Below are 18,092 nucleotides of genomic sequence, written 5' to 3'. Positions count from 1 at the left end.
TGGAGTCACCTGGATGCTACGATCAACTATGTGGTTGGGACTACCTCGTCTGCAGCCCAAGACGGACACAATAACTTTGTGCTAGGTGAGGAGAGGCTGTGTGGCACGTTGGAGTTATGGCAGAACAGCACACCAATCACTGCTTTGCAACTGCGCCCGCCATGGGTTGTCAGTGTGACCATCCGCAATTCCACAGTCCCCTGGTTGTGGGTTGGCCCAACAGGCTCTGCAGCAACACCAGTAGACTTCCTGCCTGGAGATGCATGGTTTGTAGCCGATTTGACCAGGGCATAGGGCGCTGATTCCACCTCCCACTTGGTCCAGGTGAAAACGTTGGTAAGAGTTACTGAGGTCAAGATGAAGAACCCCATTCATCTGCTGGGAACCGGGTGGGTGATTTGTGCCAATGGCAAAGCATGGAAGACCATTACAGGCAACACAACCCTTGGACTGTGTACATTCGGGGTACTGCTCTGGCCTAAGATGACTGCCCAGGGAGCTGGACATAGAGAAAAAAGGGCACTGACTGCAAGCTGTATCTCTGAGTCTTCCATGAGCAACTCTATCTGCCTAATCTATCCCTAAGGCTTTTCCTTGGCTAAACCTGTGCTCACAGCCTGGACAACATCCAACATGCAAAAATTGGTGTATATCATTGCAAAAAACGCAAATTGATTCCCTGGCCCAAGCGCTTCATGCCTTAAAGGTCGCTCAAGAGGAGGCCATTGACTATGCTCTCACAGCCTTGGGATCAGGCTGCTCCTGGCAGGAACAGAAGGAGATTGCACGATATTGCTATTCGGAGCAACGGCTCTGTGGAGAATCTGTTGCAATGAGTGCAACAGCTGGGTCAGGAACTCCAAGACACCTCAAAGAGGATCACCATGGTGGAGGACTGGGGTCATGGGATTGGTCCTGGCTGGGGAGTATCCTAGGGACCGTGCTCACATGGGTCATAATCGTCTTGCTGCTTATTTGTTTCGCCCCAGTGTTATTCCAGATGCTAAATGATCCGATCAGATGAAACCTGATCAGTGCCCATTACTTATTGCTACCTGATGTGCTGCCCAGCAAGATACAACCAGCTGCTTTATAATTCTGGGAGGTGGGGAAACAGGGTTTATGTGGGGTGCTACTGCAGGGTCGTATGAATTATCATAAAGAGGGGGGAGTTGTAGAGGTACAGGTATGGGGCTCATGGGAGGTGGGTCGTGGGTGCAATCGGGTGTCACGGGTTTCCAGGGCGGTCGGGTGTACGGGTATAAAGAGCTTCGTTGTGCAGCATTAAATTGGCATTTGGTGCTTGACACCGTGTGTTCGACCCGTTTGTCCCTGGGCTGGGGATGTCCAGAACGGAAGGGTCTAGAGCCTTGTGTTGTGTTGTGCCTAGCCAGCCGATAGCAACAGTGGTCATCAATGGTTCTGTGTCCAGGTGGAAGCCAGTAACATGTGGCTTCCCCCAGGGGTCTGTCTTGGGATCAGTGCTGTTTAACATCTTTATCAATGACATAGGTGATGGAATCGAATGCACCCTCAGCAGGTTTGCTGACGACATCAAGCTGAGTGGTGCAGTCAACACAGTGGAAGGAAGGGATGCCATTCAGAGAGACCTCAACAGGCTGAAAGATCAGCCGGGTGAACCTAATGAGGTTCAACACAGCAAAGTGAAAGGTTTTGCACTTGGGCCGGAGGAATCCCAGGCATTGAAACAGACTGGAAGGAGCGGTTCTTGAGAGCAGCCCCGCAGAGAAGGACCTGGGGGTCTTGATGGACGAAAAGCTTAGCATAAGCGAGCAGTGTGCTCTTGCAGCTCCAAAGGCAAATGGTATCCTGGGCTCCATCAGAAGAGGGCTGACCAGCAGGGACAGGGAGGTGATTGTACCCCTTTACTCTGCTCTTGTGAGTCCCCATCTGGAGTACTGCGTCCAGGTCTGGAGCCCCAGTACAAGAAAGACAGGGAGCTGTTGGAGAGGGTCCAGAGGAGGGCCACAAAGACGATCAAGGGACTGGAGCACCTCCGCTACAAAGACAGGCTGAGGGGGCTGGGCTTGTTCAGCCTGGAGAAAAGAAGGCTGTGTGGTGACCTCATTGCAGCCTTTCAGTACATAAAGGGAGCCTACAAACAGGAGGGGAATCAACTCTTTGAAAGGGTAGATAACTGCAGGACAAGGGGAAATGCTTTTAAGTAGAGGAAGGGAAGATTTAGATTGGATGTCAGGGGGAAGTTCTTTACAGAGAGAGTGGTAAGGTGCTGGAACAGGCTGCCCAGAGAGGTTGTGGATGCCCCGTCCCTGAAGGTGTTCAAGGCCAGACTGGATGGGGCCCTGGGCAATCTGGTCTAGTATTAAATGGGGAGGTTGATGGCCCTGCATGTGGCAGGGGGGGGTTGGAGATTCATGATCCTTGAGGTCCCTTCCAATCCCGGCCATTCTGTGATCAGTTTAACCAGGTCTGAGACACATTGTAATTAATATATCAGGATCATGTATTATCCTACTCAGGTGATCTGCAAGCCTGTGAAGATGGTATTACTTAAAGTTTCACAGAGATAAAGGCAATAATATTTATGCTACTTTTTAGCATGCCACTTTTTAGTTAACCCATCATTTACAAGCCACTGCAAAAACATCCATTATAAACACAGTATGCTGGTGGAGTGTAAGTTATCTTAACTATTTATGCATGTAAATGTTTATACTCTTTTAATCACACATTTCTTTCTGAGAACCATTAAAACATATGCTTAACATCTTCATTTTTCACTAGTCATGCTAGTCTCGATAGCTACTGTCATGTTGATTCCTAACTCTTGATTATAAATTCCTCTGGAAACCCAACACCATTAGCACTTCTTCTTAATCTTGGGGAAAAAAAAAAACATAGAAGCAATGTTTTTCCCAGTAGAAGCTACCCACACTCTTGGCTGGTGCTGGAGCCTCAAAATTGACAGTTTCGTTATAATGTGTACAGACACTGAGCAAAAACTATTGAGCCTTTTACATTTATAAATGGGGTTACATCATCACTAGCAGAACATATAGGGCTAGGTGGAAGCTCATACATGCTGCTGAATTATTGAAGGATGTTTTCTGTTGCGGTTTCAGTCAGAGAGTAAGAGACATAAACACAGAATAAGTCATTCTCTTTTGGGAAAGGAACAGAAAAAGATGAGAACTCTGTCTGAATTCTGAATTATTGTGATACCCTATTACTGAAGTCTGACCACACTGCCAGTGTAATTACAGAAGCTTTAGAGTGAAATGAGCTATGATAAAAACACAGGCTACAAATTTAAGCCTTCATTTTAGGAGGACCTTAGGCAGTCTTTTCAAACTGTTTGTAATCTTTGCAGTCTATGACTTCGTCTTCTTTTAGTGAATTTAGAAGTAAGGAACACGAATCCGTTTTCTCAGTTGTCTAATGATTAGTTTTCAGTTTTGACCCTACTTTCCTCCAAACAGCTTATCAGTTAATTTTCAGTGCAATTAATTTGACAGAATGTTTTGTTTGATTTATACTTAACTGTAAACCACTATGGGGGAAAATTAACCTTGTGGTAATAAATTTCCACCTTGTTCTCAATAATTTCTATTAAAACTTAACTTCAATCTGGAAACATTTTTTTAAAACACTTTTTTAGTGTAACTGCAAAGATTTATATGATGCAATAATCAATGATACACAAGCATAAAGTTTAGTTTTTAGATATAATAGAAAAAAAAAAACATTGAAAAACTATATAATTCAAAAATAACTTTTTAAACGGTTTTGAGGCTGTTAATTTTTTCACATACTCTTATCGCTGGTCACCCACCTTCTGGTTGTTCAGAAAAAAACATGTTATCTCCAAAAATTTGACTTGAATCTGAACAAAGAAGTTTTATGATGTTTTCTCAAAGACTCATAATAAAATTCAGTTTGAGGTTAATACAACTGTATTAGAAATTTATAGGTGCATGCCACTGATGTGTGATGCCAACATGTTTATATGTGCGAGGCATCCATGATAAGCAGAGGAAATCTAGGATTTAATTAAATTGCTAAGCGTAAGATATAGTTGCGCTTCAGATTATTTAAGTTATCCAGGATATTCCCATGAGGACACCATAAACTCAAGTGAACACAGTTTGATTACATGAACAAGGGACGCTAGTGCTATTAGACATGTCTCATGGTGTCCTTACATTTTTGGGCCATAGAGACACTAAAGGAAACCTAAAAGCAAATCTGAAAATATCCAGTTAACTGTACAGGGGTTTGTTTCTATGGAAAAACACTCAGCTTGGTAATTCAGGGAGAACTTGTTTATGTGCAGTTAGCAGCACAGAGGTAAGCAAAGCATGTGATGTCTAGATAACTTCTGAGCTTCTAAACGTAGAATTATTTTGATATCTTGCTGATACCTTTACTGATATTTTATCTAACAAATTTTAGGTTGAAAAATGTAAAACAAACAAAAACAGAACAAAGAAAAATTCATAAACTCTCTCTGAAACACTGCCTGTAAATCTTAGCATCATGAATTACAACAGTTCTTGTTTTAGTCATCTCCTTCCTAGCATTCTTTTCTGCTCTTTCCCTTATATTTCTCAGGGTGTCTATGAATGTTTTGTTTACACTGAACAGTATTTAGTTACATTATGAAGGCCTACTCCAATATACATTCATCTTTCTTTCCATATTCTTCAAACATTAACTGAAACAGAATAAATACTTGGGCATGTCAGAGAATCATATGCTATGCCTAAGATTTCCACTGATGCGTATCAAATACCAGGACAGCTGCAGAGAAAACATTAAGAAGCATCAGTGCAATTGCATGGGAACCTGGAGGCTATCACTGCACTGTATTTAAACATTCTCTCTTAATTCTACACTAATCTGAGCAAGTGAGATGCATCCTCTATCTGCAGAGAGTCCAGAAAGATATGGTTGATTAAAACATCTAACCAAACATATTCCCTATTAATAGAAATATAATTATATGAAAGGAAATCCATTTTAGTATATCTGAGGAAATACATCCCACACTCCTAATTCTCTATTTCAAGTTGGTTATTACATGCTGTGTTGCCAACATCCACAGAAAGGGCATCAAAACTTTAGTACTGATTGTTCTATGGGGGTCCACTCAGTGCAATCAGAAGATCTCAGAATCCATATACTTCTTTGTCTATGAATTTCAAAAATATGAATTTCAACAGCTTTTACAATATCTCTGCACAACCTCTTGCAGCAGTTTAATGCTTATAGCCTTTTTTTTTTTTTTTTTTTTTTTTGATAGATACGGAGAAAGGCTCAGAACAGCCCCATTGCTCAGCATTGGCATGCTGCAAACTAAGATTAGCCAGCAGAAGGTTTTTTTATCATTATTATTTTTATTCCTACTGTAGGTTTCCAAGAAGGCCTGTGATGGGACTCTAGTCAGTAGCCAAACAAATACACTTTTTCTCATGGGATGGAGATAAAATAGAAGGAAGGTGAGAAGGCTCATTACATTGATATGACAGTCTCATAGGAAAAACAAAAGCTGTGTGTGTTGGTTAAGCAGAAAGAAGAATTCATTCACAGATTCTCATCAGCAAGCAGATGTCCAGATGCTTCCTAGAAAGTAAGACCACAGCATGCATAACAGCTGGACAGGAAAACACCAGAGATGACTACCTCTTTTTTATCCTTTTAAAAAATCTTTTTATCTTTTTCTTGCTGCAGTTTTCACGATAACAGTTATTATATTCTCATTAAAATAAAATTACCTGAGGTGGAAGCAGTGGTAGTCTTATATATGCGAGCAGCATACTTAGGTCACTGCATCGCCTCTGCATATCATACTTCACCCACATCATTAAAGCATGGAAAATGGTCTCTTCATCAGGAACATTCACATCATCGCTAGCAAGAAGTTTATGGAGTTCTTCAGCTGGTAGAAGTAAAAATTCTTGATTTCTTATAACTTCAATTATATTCTCCTGAGAAGAGGAAAGCATCACAGATTTAATAACAACACTGGAAGAAAATAAAAGTAGTTGTTGAAGTTAATATATACATAGGATTAGTTAATATCCATCTTTCTTACAGATGATAAGAAAAAAAAACCAGAGATTATTAACAACTGTATTTGTAATTAATATATAAACATATAAAATGAAAGTAAGATTGTATGCTAAAATTGTAATAAAAATATCAGAATTTAGTTATAATGGATAGAGCAGATCTATATATTTAAAAGAAGGTGCTTTCTATTGGTCCTTTGCAGGTAGATCCCACAGATGCTCACATAGAAACAGAAAAATAATTGAATGTAGTTTTGTCAGGACCTATTTTTAAATTGCTTGAGTAAATGCCAAAAGGTAATTTATATTTTTCTGGCCTTTGTTTTTGTCCATTAACTCTGAACAAAGTAAGTTTAAATTGTGTGCTTAGAATCTTGTACAGTAGACTAGAAATGTAAGGGAAACAGTTTATAGACACTTCCTATAAGTTGCTTAATTCATTCTAATTAAAAAGCCATAAAACTTAGAAAATTTCACTGCGCTTCTCAATAAAATGATTTATAAAGCAAAATTTAATTAAGGCTGGTTAAACTGTCATTAAATCCCATTATAAAGAAAATATAACTCAACATATTATTAGAAACCAACATGAAACTTTGCAATGGCATATTAATCCAAAGTCCTAATATTATTGAAATGCATTATGATGGTAGAATACATTTTATGAACCCACAGAACTTAATTAATTTTGAATAACTTTCAGAGCAGGGATATTGAATAATTATATTATTATTTTGATTAAGATTTCTTATAATTTTAAATTGTGTTTTCTTTTGGAGATATATTTAAGAAGACCTTATTCCAGCCTCTGTACTGATTCACCACTGAACAAAAGCAACATCCAACAGTTTCCAGACAAAACATGAGCTTGCTAGGCCCAAATCTTTTCTTCTGAACATTTAAATTTCCAGTAGTTTCATGTGAGTCATGGCTAAGTAAACTGTTGCCTTTAAAAGTTTTAATGAGCAGTCGTATGTGTGTGTATAAATATATGTGCACTTATATGACATATTTATGCACATTTTACATATATAAAACTGATTTCTTGATCTTCAGAGTTAAAACAAACAACAACAAACAACCTCCCTCCTTTAAGTATTTAGCATTCCTTAAATTAACTTTTGACTGTGAAAAACTTCTACATCACATTTTAATTTTTCTAATACCATTTTATTTTGAGTGGAAAAGTATATTTCAGTGGGTTGCTGTTCTATCAAAACAATGTCCCTGTATTCTTTCCAGGCTATACAACCCTGCTTCCATTTCTGTTTTTCCCTCAGTTTATGCTGCATGTCATTGCACAGCCATTATGGTCACCTACCTCCCCAGCTCAACTTCTTCTGCTGTGGGATGGAGAGCATTGTGCTCTCAGAAGGCTGTCCTTAAGGAGCTACCAGCTCTGTTCTGTGTCCATGCCCTTAAGGACAGTTTCCCAGGGGATCCCACCCAGCAGTTCCTTGAGCAGCCAGAATTCTGTTCTCCTGAATCACAGGGTCCTTGCTCTGCTTTTTGCCAGGCCCACATTGTTCAAGATCACAAACTCAAGAATCACAAATCACCAAGGCATGGTCACTGCAGCCCAGGCTGCCTCCAATCTTAACCTCTCTAACACTCTCCTCTGCATTGGTGAGCACCAGGTCGAGTAAGGCTTCACCTTGGGATGGTCCATCTATTATCTGGACCAGGAAGTTGTCCTCAACAGACTCAGACAGACAGGAATCTCCTGGATTTTCTGCTACCTGCCATGCCCCTATTATATCTGAGTGGTTGAAATCCCTCATCAGGAAAAGAGCCCGCAAGCGCAATACTTCCTGCAGCTGAAGCGAGAAGGCCTTGTCAACAGGCTCCTCCTGATCAGGTGGCCTGTAGTAGACCCAAACACTAGATGCTCTTTACTGGACAGATCCTTGATTTTTACCCACAAGCTCTTGACCTGATCGTTGGCTGTTCCTCAGACACAGCTCTTTGCAATCTATCCACTTCCTAACATAGAGGGCAACTCCCCCACCCCCTCTACCCTGTCTATCCCTTCTGAAAAGCCTGTAGTCCTCAATCAGGGTATTCCAATCATGGGATTTATCCCATCATGTTTCCGTGATAGCAATTACGTCATACTTTCCCTATTGCACCACAGTTTCTAGCTCCTTGTCACAGAGTTAATTAGATCAATCTATGCCCATGGCAGGGGGGCAGTAGGCCCCTGCCCGCCTCCCCCCCAACCCCAAAAATGAGAAGGGAAAGAGAAAAGGGGTAGGGAGATGGGAGCTGGGTTCAATGAAGGAAAAAACATAACAAAACAAAAAAAAACCTAGCAGCAACGATCTATCAAGGAAAACTTATTTTACTAACTATGATATCAGAATGCAAGATAACACAATATAATACAATCTAATTGAAATTGAGACTAATAAATCAAATAATACAGGAGAGTGTTCCTGAGACTGAGTCAAACCTGAAAAGGCTTGGAACCCTCCAGCACCCACTGGAAGGCAGTAAGAGACCACCCCACCTGGATGGCCTAGATCCCATGACTTCCATTAATGTATACGGGTGTGGGTACCCAGAATTGGAGCATTAACACTTTAACTCCCTGTGCACTACATGATGTTATGATGTGGAATACTGAAAAACAAAACCACGACACTCCTTCTGTTTATTTCCCATGCTTACCAGTGCTGCACGCATTGGTATAGAGGCACTTCAACTTAGCTAGTGGCCTCGTTGCCTTTTTGGAGGAGCCCTGCCTAATACCCCCAGTACAAGTCTGAGGTTTTCCCTTCCCAGGAACTAAGAACTATCTTCTTTTCCTAAGACTGTACTATCATGTATATTCTTTACTAGGGTGAATGTCCTTTTAAAGTTCCTGAACTCTTATTAAGAAGTAGTACTCCCAATATCGCTATGGTCTGGTTCACTAGCTAAATGATGGATCTCAACTAAGAGAGAACTCTACCTTCCCTGTGTAATCCAACGAGCCATATTTCTTCCAGTAAAATCATAGAATCACCAAGGTTGGAAAAGACCTCCAAGATGATCCAGTCCAACCGTCCTCTTATCACCAATATTTCCCACTAAACCATGTCCCTCAGTGCAATATCTGAATGTTCCTTGAACACTTCCAGGGACAGTGACTCCACCACCTCCTTGGGCAGCCCATTCTAGCATCTGACTACTCTCCTAGAGAAGTATTTCCTAATGTCCAACCTTAATCTCCCCTGGCACAACTTTAGGCCACTCTCTAGTCTTATTGCTAGTTACATGGGAGAAGAGTCTGACTCCCACCTCACCACAACCTCCCTTCAGGAAGTTGTAAAGTGCAATGAGGTCTCCCCTGAGCCTCCTCTTCTCCAGACTAAACAACCCCAGGTCCCTCACCCGCTCTCCATAAGACTTGTGCTCCAGACCCCTCACCAGCTTCGTTGCTCCTCTCTTAACATGCTCCAGGGCCTCATTGTTTTTCTTGTAGTGAGGGACACAGAACTGGACGCAGTACTCAAGGTTCGGTCTCACTAGGGCTGAGTACAGAGGAATGATCACCTCCCTGCTCCTGCTATACTATTTCTGATACAAGACAGGATACCATTGGCCTTCTTGGCCACCTAGGCACACTGCTTGCTCATGTTTAGCCTAACATCAATCAACACTGCCAGGTCCCTTTCCTCTACACAGTCTTTCAGCTACTCTGTCCCAAGCCTGGGTTGTGGTCAAAGTGCAGGACCTGGCACTTGGTCTTGTTGAACTTCAACCCAATGGCCTCAGCTTAGCTACCCAGCCTGTCCAGATCCTTCTGCAGGGCTCCAGGAAGATCGACACTTCCTGCCACCTTTGTATTATCTGCAGACATACTGGCAGTGCACTCAATCCCATCATTCAGGTCATCAATAAAGACATTAGACAGGACAGACTCCAATACTGCCCACTGGGAAACACTACTTGTGACCTGTCAACAGGTAGATGAGACTCCATTCAGCACCACTCTTGGCCCAGCTGTCCAGCCAGTTCTTTACCTAGCAAAGAGCTTATCTGTTCAAGCCACGGGCTGCCAGCTTCTCCAGGAGAATACTGGAAGAATACTTTGGGAGACAGTGTCAAAGGCTTTGCTGAAGTCTAGGCAGACTACATCAACAGCCTTCCCCTCATCCACCAGGCAGGTCACTCAATCATAGGTCAAGCAGGAACTGCCTTTCACGAACCCATGCTGTCTGGGCCCAATTCCCCAGTTGTTCTGCACTTGCTGTGTGACTTTCCTCAAGGTTACCTGCTCCGTAACCTTTCCTGGCACCAAGGTCAGGCTGACAGGCCAGTAGTTCTCCAGATCCTCTTTACGACACATCTTATAGATGGAGACAACTTCGCAAGCCTCCAATCCTCTGGGTCCTCTCTGGTTGACCAGGAATGTTGATAGATGATGGGAAGTGGCTTGGCTATTGCCTCCACCAGCTCCCTCAGCACCCTTGGGTAGATCCCATCCAGCTCCATGGACTTGTGGCAGTCTAGGTGGACTAGTAGGTCTCTAACAGTTTCTATCTGAATCATGTGAGATTTATTTTCCTCTCTATGCAAGAACTCCAGGTCAGGAGTTAGGAATAACTGGTCTGACTTAAAAGAAAGCATTGAGAACCTCAACCTTTTCCTTATCCTCAGTGATCACATTCCCTGCTGCATCCAGTAAAGGATAGAAATTCTTCTTAGTCTTACTCTCTTTACTATTAACATATTTGTAAAAGAACTTTTTATTCTCTTTTATCCCCCACAGCCAAGTCGAGTTCAAGCTGGGCTTTTGCCTTTCTAATTTTCTCCCTGTACATCCTAACTTCTTTGTACTTTCCTCAAGTTTCTTGTCCCTTCTTTCACAGGAAGAAGATTCTACTTTTGTCCTGGAACCTCAGGAAAAGCTCCCTGTTTATCCACGCTGGTTTTCTTCCCCACTTGCTCATCTTCCAGGGAGACAGCCAGCTCTTGCACCTTTTTTCTTGAGGAGCAATCAGCTTTCCTGGACCCCCTCCCTTTCCATTCAGGACTGAATCCCAAGGAACTCTCATACCAGCTCCTAAACAGTTCAAAGTCCACCCTCTGGAAGTCCAGGGTAACAGTTTTGCTGGCCCAGTCCTGACTTCAACAAAGATTGAGAACTCTACCATTTCATGACCATTCTGTCTAAGACAGCTCCTGACCTTCACTTCTCCACCACTCCTTCTCTGTTTGTAAACAACAGGTCCAGCAGGGCACTTCCCCTGGTATGCTCTCTTAACCAGCTACATCAGGAAGGCTTTGCAGTCAGCGAGGAGATATAACTCCTGGCAAGGTCGCCTGATGGTCTCTTCTTCGCCTGCGCTTCTCTGTCTGCTTTTCTTCATCTGCTCAACTGGACTGCACTTCTCACCTCAGCGTTGTGGTGAGGCCTATCCACCATTCAGACACTCTCTCTCTCATTATATTTTGCTGATACTATATTTAGTAAATTAGTTTGTTTCACCTCAGATCGTTGCAGCTGTTTTCAATTATTTTGGGGTCCCCTGTTTCCCTTTTCCGGAGGCGCAGATCCACAGATGACACCCCATGAGAACAAGGGCTGGCAATTGCACAACTTCTGCCAGCTGTTTGTAGAATGCTTCATCTGTCTCTTCATCCTGGTAAGACTATCTATAACAGACCCCCACAGGGATGTCCACCTTATTGGCTCTCTCCATGATTCTTACCCAGAGAGACTCAACTTTTAAATTCCCAGCCTCAAGCTCAACAACATCAAAACATTCTCAAATAGAAAGCCATGCCACCAGCCCTCTGTCCTTGTCTGTCCATTTTGAGGAACTTACAGCGATACAATGCAACACTCCAGTTCTGGGAGTAATCCCACCACACTTCTGTAACGATAGCTAAGTCACAGTTTGTCCATCACACAGAGGCTTCCAGCTCCTTCTGTTTATTGCCCATGCTGAATGTATTGGCATAAATGTACTTCAACTGAATCCCTTGCCTCACACCTAGTCCCCCTAGACTCATCTCCAGGGGGCCTGGTTTTATCCCCTTCTCCTTCACATCTAGGCTAAAGACCTCTCAACAAAACCTGCCAGCTCCAGGGCTGGGATCTACTTCCTTCTTTGAGACATGTGAGACTCATCAGTAGCCATCAGGCCAGGTGCCAAGTAAACTACCCCATGGTAAAAAAACAAACAAACAAAAACAAACAAACAAACAAAAACAAAATACCCCAATAATAATAATAATAATGAATTCTCTCATCTACACCAGCCTCTCAGCTGCATATTTGTAAGATCCTTGATTGCCCAGGTTAGCTGCTTTGGAGCTATCCCAGCTAGAATTGCAAAACTGATCATGAGGTACAGGGGGTTTTGGCCAGTTCCTTTACCAGGGGAACCCTGGCAGCCTGGCAGCTCTCGTAAGAGCGGCTGATGCAGTGTGCATACTACAAGGACAAGAGAACTGCATCCACACCCCCTGCCTTAGAAAAAGCTTTCAGGAGGGCCATGGCATGTCAAGGTGCAGTAAGGAGAAGGTAGTGTGTGGAGCATCCACAGTGTACTGCAGCATTAGATGCGGTAGCTTGTGCAGCAGGCCACAGAAGTACAGTTCCTCTCCTTGCTCAGGATACCAGCTTACCTAATGGCAGTCTCTGAGTTCCTTCCTCATGGGAACAGAAAGCCTTGTATGCAGACTGGACCTGACTCACAGGGAGGTGTGCTGCCTCCCTGGGGCCTGTGTCAAGAGCATAACTAGAAAACTCCCAGATCTGGTTCACTGCTCTGATTACTACCCATTACTGATAGTTCAGGCAGGCAGTGATAAGGTAGCTCAGAGAAGCCTGCAAACTATCAAAAAAAGGCTTCAGGGCAATTGGTTGAGTGAGTGAGAACACAAATGGTATTTTCTTCTATTTCTTCTGGGGTGGCAAAGGACACAGAGTGGGCTAGGAAAACCCAGGTAATGAATAAGTCGCTGAAAGGCTGGTGCTGCCACAGAAACTTTGGGTTTTTCAACCATGGGATGATTTAGCTTCACACCTGGTCTAATGGCTGCAGACAGGTGTTACTTCTCCTCTAACAAGAGGATGGATCCTAGCCCAAGAGCTAGCGGGGCTCACTGAGAGGGTTTTAGACTAGTTAGGAAGGATATACATTGAGGCTTGCTAGGACAGAGCAAATAGTCTGGGATTTTATACTAGACCCAATGGGGGAAGAGAGTCAAGTGAGGCAGGACAGAGAAAGGCTTGGGGTTGCTATCACACCAAGAGATGAGGGAAAAAACCTCCAAACTCTCCTGTAGGATCTTCTGGGAACTCCTCAGAGATGGAGGGACAAATCACGACTAACTGTGATTGAGGACTACAGACTCTTCAGAAAACATAAAATATTCTTTGCTTTCAAAGGATGAAGCTCTAGAACAGATTGTAATGCGGAAGGCAGGAACAGTTAGTTCTATTACAGCCAGTACAAGAATACAGGATGCAAAAGGGATTATGTGAGATAGTTTCCTATTACAGAAGGAAACTGCCTTTGTTTCCTTCTCGGTTTTAACTCAGTTACCCTTCTGTTGAACGTAATAACATTTGTTTCACTGAAGATTGCTTCCTTACAAAGGCATCATCTCAAAGACATCTGGAGATGGATAATTTGCCACTTCTGCAGTAGTTTTCAGAAGTAATCATCCTCAGTGTTAAAGTGTGTGTTGAATTTACCATTTAAACTCATCTGCCTTCCACTCATACATACTCATTATGAACTTTTCTCTGATTAACAAGTCCATTAGCACAAAAAAGAAAAAGAAAAACAAACAAACAAACAAAAAAACAAGCCACTTTAAATAATCTCTTGGGTCTATAATAGCTCTAAGAATTTGAGTGGTTCTGACCTTGCTTTTATAGTTCGTTCACAATACTGTATCCTATAGTACACCATCAAAATGTTCAGGAATCAAACAGGATACTTAATCCTTAATCGTTTGAGAGTTTTTTTTTTTGTTTTTTTTTTTTTTTTTTTTTTTTTTGTGGTAGCACCTACAAATTCACTAGTAATCTCATAATCATTCACTGACCTAGCCTAATGCGACTTAGCCTATGAAATGTGATGGAATAAAGCACAGAGCAAAGGCTGCATAAATATACAGGCATATCTGATTTTTTTTTTTTTTAAAGCTTTTAGATTCATAAATGGTTAATAAATATTGTAATTAAGATAACATTCTGAATGAATTGAAACTTCAGCCAAAGCATTATTATTATTTTTTTTTCTCATATTCCTGTACTTCAAACTTGAATTAAAAATAAGTATAGTAGTCATTAACAATAAAAATGCCTTTAATGAATCATGGAGAAATGAATGATCATAGACAAAAAATGTATTATTCTCTTACTCTCCACACTATAACCATTTGCAAAAACTATGAGTTTTTTTCTGTCTTCATTAGCTATCTCAAAGCATATGTGTTCTGTATCATGTCATATATCCCGCTGCTAGAGAATGTTTCAGTTACAGTTTTGTTTGAGAAGTGAATTAAAAAAAGAAAAATAAAAGCGCTTTTATGTTAGTATTTCACATTTAGTAATCATTTTAACTGAAATCAACTACTAAATAAAAAATAAAAACAATAAATAAAAACCCACCTCAATAAACTTCACACAACAAAAACATGAAAACTTGAAAAAAATTTGGATTAATTTATACAAAATTTTCATATTGAAAACAGTAAATATCTTCCAAAAGCATTCTTGAAAACAAGTAGCTCATTATAGGAAAAATACAATGTTCTGAAAATGCCTGAGTTATTTGCCTGAGTTATGCTCCCACATTTTTTCTTTTCCTTTGCCAGTTGCTAATTTATCTTTTCAGGAACATCCAACATTTCTGGAAGTCTAATTTAGTATGAAACAAGAGGGTGTATTCCTAATTAGAAAAACACTGGAGCACAAGAAGAATTCTTCACCGTCATCCAGCCACTCAGCCCCAAGTCTATAGCGCTGCATGGGGTTATTGTGGCTGAAGTGCAGCACCCAGCACTTGGCCTTGTTCAACCTCATCCCATTCTCCTCAACCTAGCAATCCAGCTTATCTAGATCCCTCTGAAGGGCCTCAAGCAGATCGACACAAGAGATGCTTAAGCTGGGGGTGAGGCAGATGACTACTGGAGTGCATCTATACCAATGCATGCAGCATGAGCAACAAGCAGGAAGAGTTGGAAGCGATTGTGAGTCAGGCTAATTATGACCTTGTTGCTATTACTGAAACATGGTGGGACCACTCCCCTGACTGGCAGCACTGGAGTGCTGTGATAGATGGCTACAAGGTCTTCAGAAGGGATAGATGAGGAAAGAAGGGTGGTGTTGTGGCCCTTTATATTAAAGACTGATTTGATGTTGAAGAGCTTGGGATTGGGAATGACAGAGTTGAGTGTCTATGGGTAAGGATCAGGGGAAGGTCTGTAGGGGTGACATCTTGGTGGGGGTCTGTTATAGACCGCCTAATCAGGACGAAGAGTTGGATGAGGCATTCTATGAGCAGCTCGTGGAGGTCACGCAATCGCCAGCACTTGTTCTCGTGGGAGACTTCAACTTCCTGATATATGTTGGAAATATAACACAGCACAGAGGAAGCAGTCCAGGAGGTTTCTAGACTGCATGGAAGATAGCTTCCTTATGCAACTGGTAGGAAAGCCTACCAGGGGTGGTGCCCTGCTAGACCTGGTCTTCACTAACAGAGGACTGCTGGGAGAAGCGAAGGTTGGGAACTGTCCTGGGCAGAGCAACCATGGAATTGTAGAATCCTCTATTCTTGGAGAAGTCAAAAGAGCGACCAGCAAAACTACCTTCTTGAACTTCCAGAGGGTGGACTTTGATCTGTTCAGGATGCTTGTAGAGCGGGTCCCTTGGGAGTCACTTCTTAAGGGTAAAGGGGTCCAGGAAGCCTGGACGCTGTTCAAGATGGAAATCTTAAAGGCACAAGAACAGGCTGTTTCTGAATGCTGTAAGGTGAGTTGTAGGGGAAGAAGACCGTTATGGATGAGCCGGGAATTACTGTTGAGACTCCAGAAGAAAAAGAGAGTCTATGTCTTCTGGAAGAGGGGACAGACTACTTGGGGAGATTACAAGGAAGTAGCTAAGGTATGCAGGGAGGAAGTTAGGAAGGCAAAAGCCCAACTTGAACTCAGATTGGTCACTGCAGTATAAGAGAATAAAAAATCCTTTTATAAATACATCAATGGTAAAAGAATAACCGAGGAGAATTTTCTTCCTATACTTCATGCAGCAGGAAATGGGATCACTGAAGATAAGGAGAAGGCTGAGGTCCTCAATGCCTTCTTTACATCTGCCTTTAATAGCCAGACCAGTTATCCTCTGGGCATTTTATGCCCTGATCTGGAAGTCTGGGATGCTAGTCAGAATATACTCCCAGCGATTCAGGTGAAGACAGTTAGAGAGCTCCTTCTCCATATGGACTGTCACAAGTCAATTGGGATTGGATGGGCTATATCCTTGGGTGTTGAGGGAGCTGGTGGGGGTGACTACTAAGCTGCTCTCGGCCATCTATCAGCACTTCAGATTAACTGGAGAGGTCCTTGAGGATTGGAGGCTTGCCAATGTGATTCCCATTTTCAAGAAGGGCCGTAAGGAGGATACGGGGAACTACATGCCTGACCTTGGTACTGGGGGAAGTCATGGAGCAAATCATCTTGAGGAGATCACACGGCACGTGTGTGGTATCCAGGGGATCAGGCTCAGCCAGCACGGGTTCACAAAAGGCAGATCATGCTTGAACCAACCACATCTCCTTCTATAACTGGGTGACCAGACAGGTAGATGAGGGAAGGGCTGTTGATGTAGTCTTCCTAGACTTCAGCAAAGCCTTTGACACGGTCTCTCACAGGCTTCTTCTGGGGAAACTGGCTGCCTGTGGCCTGGACAGATATACACTCCTTTGGGTAAGAAACTGGCTAGAGGGTATGCCCAGCGGGTAGTGGTGAATGGTCCAGCTCGTGACCCATTTCGAGTGTTGTCCCCCAGGGGTTGGTACTGGGGCCCATCCTGTTTAATATCTTTATTGATGACCTAGGTGAAGGGATTGAGTGTACCCTCAGTACGTTTGCAGATGACACCAAGTTGGGAGGTGGTGTCGATCTGCCTGAGGGTAGGGAGGCCCTTCAGAGGGATCTGGATAAGCTGGATCGCTGGGCTGAGGTGAATGGGATGAGGTTCAACAAGGTCAAGTTTCAGGTCCCGCACTTTGGCCACAACAATCCCATGCAGCGTTATAGGCTTGGGGCTGAGTGGCTGGATGACTGTGAAGAGGAAAGGGACCTGGGGGTGTTGGTTGATGCTCGGCTGAACATGAGCCAACAGAGTGCCCAGGTGGCCAAGAGGGCCAACGGCATCCTGGCCTGCATTAGAAATGGTGTGGCCAGCAGGAGCAGGGAGGTGATCATCCCCCTCAGCACTGGTGAGGCCGCACCTCGAGTTCTGTATTCAGCTTTGGGTCCCTCATACATAAAAGACATTGAGGCCCTGTAATGTGTCCAGAGAAGGGCAATGAAACTGGTGAGGGGTCTGGAGCACAAATCCTATGAGGAGTGGCTGAGGGATTGTTTAGTCTGTAGAAGAGGAGGCTCAGGGAGACCTCATTGCACTCTACAACTTCCTGAAGGGAGGTTGTGATGAGGTGGTGTTTGGCCTCTTCTCCTCGGCAAGAAACAGGACCCAGGGAAATGGACACAAGTTGTATCAGAGAAGTTTTAGGTTAGACACGAGGAAAAACTTTTTCTCTCAGAGAGTGGTCAGGCACTGGAATGGCTGCCCGGGGAGGTGGTGGAGTCGCCGTGCCTGGCAGTGTTCAAGAGGCATCTGGATGAGGAGCTAATAGATACGATTTAGTTTGTGGTAGCAATGGTAATGAGAAGATGGTTGAACTAGATGATCTTACGGGTCGTTTCCAACCTTGTGATTCTGTGATACATTACTGTTCAGTGGTTCTGTGATACCTCCCAATGGTGTCATCTGCAAACTTACTGATGGTACAGTGGTAATCTCCATAT

General features: G+C 42.9%; 1 protein-coding gene across 2 annotated transcripts in view; it reads right to left on the bottom strand.

The window, feature by feature from the left end:
• The window catches only part of KLHL1 (kelch like family member 1), a 220,081-nt gene that overhangs the window by 83,905 nt on the left and 118,084 nt on the right, over window positions 1-18,092 (bottom strand). For both annotated transcript variants that reach the window (XM_042839007.1, XM_042839008.1), the window contains one exon: window positions 5,757-5,969. In XM_042839007.1, the coding sequence (XP_042694941.1) occupies window positions 5,757-5,969 (213 nt within the window). The remainder of the gene's footprint in view (window positions 1-5,756; window positions 5,970-18,092) is intronic.

The sequence above is a fragment of the Centrocercus urophasianus genome, unplaced genomic scaffold, assembly GCF_019232065.1.
Source record: "Centrocercus urophasianus isolate 14NV4802_14NV808 unplaced genomic scaffold, USGS_Curo_1.0 seq_9, whole genome shotgun sequence".
Taxonomy (NCBI): Eukaryota; Metazoa; Chordata; class Aves; order Galliformes; family Phasianidae; genus Centrocercus; species Centrocercus urophasianus.
Note: the sequence above shows the minus strand (reverse complement) of the source record. Positions and strands in the feature narration are given on the sequence as shown.